The following is a 2,044-nucleotide window of genomic DNA, read 5'->3' on the forward strand; positions in this document are numbered from 1 at the left end:
ATAGATCTATACACACACACACATATATTTATATATATATATATATATATACTTACAAATATGCATCTGTATATCATTCAAGCACTTCAAATCAATCACATCTCTCGTACACACAACATACACCAGGGGTTCAACACATCGTCCGAGAGCACTGTATGCCAACCGATAGCGCACAGTGTGTCCTCAGAATGGTACACAACGGCGACTGTTTACGGAGGCGCCTACTGCTACTATGGTGTGTGCCTATGTCTGTGCTTTCTCACATATCCTTATACGTACGTCTTGGTGGCTATATTACGTATATACATGTGGTGGCTACATTACGTATATACATGTGGTGGCTACATTACGTATACACATGTGGTGGCTATATTACGTATACACATGTGGTGGCTATATTACGTATATACATGTGGTGGCTACATTACGTATATACATGTGGTGGCTACATTACGTATACACATGTGGTGGCTATATTACGTATACACATGTGGTGGCTATATTACGTATATACATGTGGTGGCTACATTACGTATACACATGTGGCGGCTACATTACGTATATACATGTGGTGGCTACATTACGTATATACAGGTGGTGACTTTGTGCAGGCAAACAACCACACACACGTATCTCCCACCTTTCTGTACTGTCTCTACACACTCATCCACGCCACTTTGACCAAGGCTATTAGCGGTGCATATTGCGATGTGTTGCTTCTAGGAATACAAAGCATGCACGCACACGAGTGTTTGTGTGCGTGTGTATATCGTCTATACTTGCGTGACGTCCACTTGAGCCTTAAGCGCACACAAAACGGGACACAAAACGGGACGCAAAACGGGACACAAAACGGGACACAAAACGGGACACAAAACGGGACACCAAACGGGACACAAATCGGGACACCAAACGGGATATAAAACGGGACACAAAAGGGAACGCAAAACGGGACACAAAACGGGACACAAAACGGGAAACAAAACGCTTAAAAGATGTACAATGCTTAATAAGGGACCACAATTGCGCGGCTTTGCCCAGTGAACCACGTGACAAATTTGGCAATTTGACATGCGAACCCTTTTATCGCATCAGGACACCTATTATGACAGACTTGTGACACATTATGACACCTATTATGACACCTATGATGACACCTATGATGTCACTGACTTGTGACACATTATGACACCTATGATGACACTGACTTGTGACACATTATGACATCTATTATGACACTGACTTGTGACACATTATGACACCTATGATGACACTGACTTGTGACACATTATGACACCTATTATGACACTGACTTGTGACACATTATGACACCTATTATGACACTGATTCGTGACAAATTCCGTGCAAAAGATTAGGCGAATGTGCTCCAAAATTTCTTCTGTGGGCATAGATTGAACTAACAACACTGTAACTGATATAGTAAGTCTCATGCACCACTGTTCCTGATATAGTAAGTCACGTACACCACTGTACCTGATATAGTAAGTCACTCACACCACTGTACCTGATATAGGAAGTCACTTACACCACTGTAACTGATATAGTAAGTCACTTACACCACTGTATACTATGTCTGTTTTATACACCTCATTGCACACTCACCCTGTGTCCATATGTCTGTCTATCTATCCTCATCGCAGACTCGACATACAACGCCTCGGCAGTCAAGCAGGCGTACACGTACTTTCCTGACTGGCACAAGCTGCGCGCACAGAATGTCGTCTCTCAGAATGGTGCGTGTACACGGAGTTACCGTTGTTGTGACTGTACGGATTGTTCGTTTGTCGCTGTACACCGCAAGCATTGGGAGTACACGTTTTCTTATGAGTGTATAAAAATAGTTCTGATATTTTCCTAAGTCTCTTGTTGTAGAAGGCAAGTTCTTTGAGATATGTATTCGTTAGTTGATAATGAGAAAAAAACTACGAGACAATACTGTTTTGTATCATGCTTTGAAGGACAAACAAACAAATACACAGACACACACACACACACACACACACACACACACACACACACACAC

At 42.3% G+C, this 2,044-nt stretch overlaps 1 protein-coding gene across 1 annotated transcript; it reads left to right on the forward strand.

The window, feature by feature from the left end:
* Nucleotides 1–799: 799 nt before the first annotated feature.
* On the forward strand, nucleotides 800–1,044 carry SARC_14887 (hypothetical protein; the record flags this gene model as incomplete). Its single annotated transcript, XM_014290984.1, has 1 exon — nucleotides 800–1,044. A coding segment is annotated over one exon (245 nt), but the record flags the coding sequence as incomplete, so codon positions are not given.
* Nucleotides 1,045–2,044: the final 1,000 nt, after the last annotated feature.

Source organism: Sphaeroforma arctica (genome assembly GCF_001186125.1).
Source record: "Sphaeroforma arctica JP610 unplaced genomic scaffold supercont1.5250, whole genome shotgun sequence".
Taxonomy (NCBI): Eukaryota; class Ichthyosporea; order Ichthyophonida; genus Sphaeroforma; species Sphaeroforma arctica.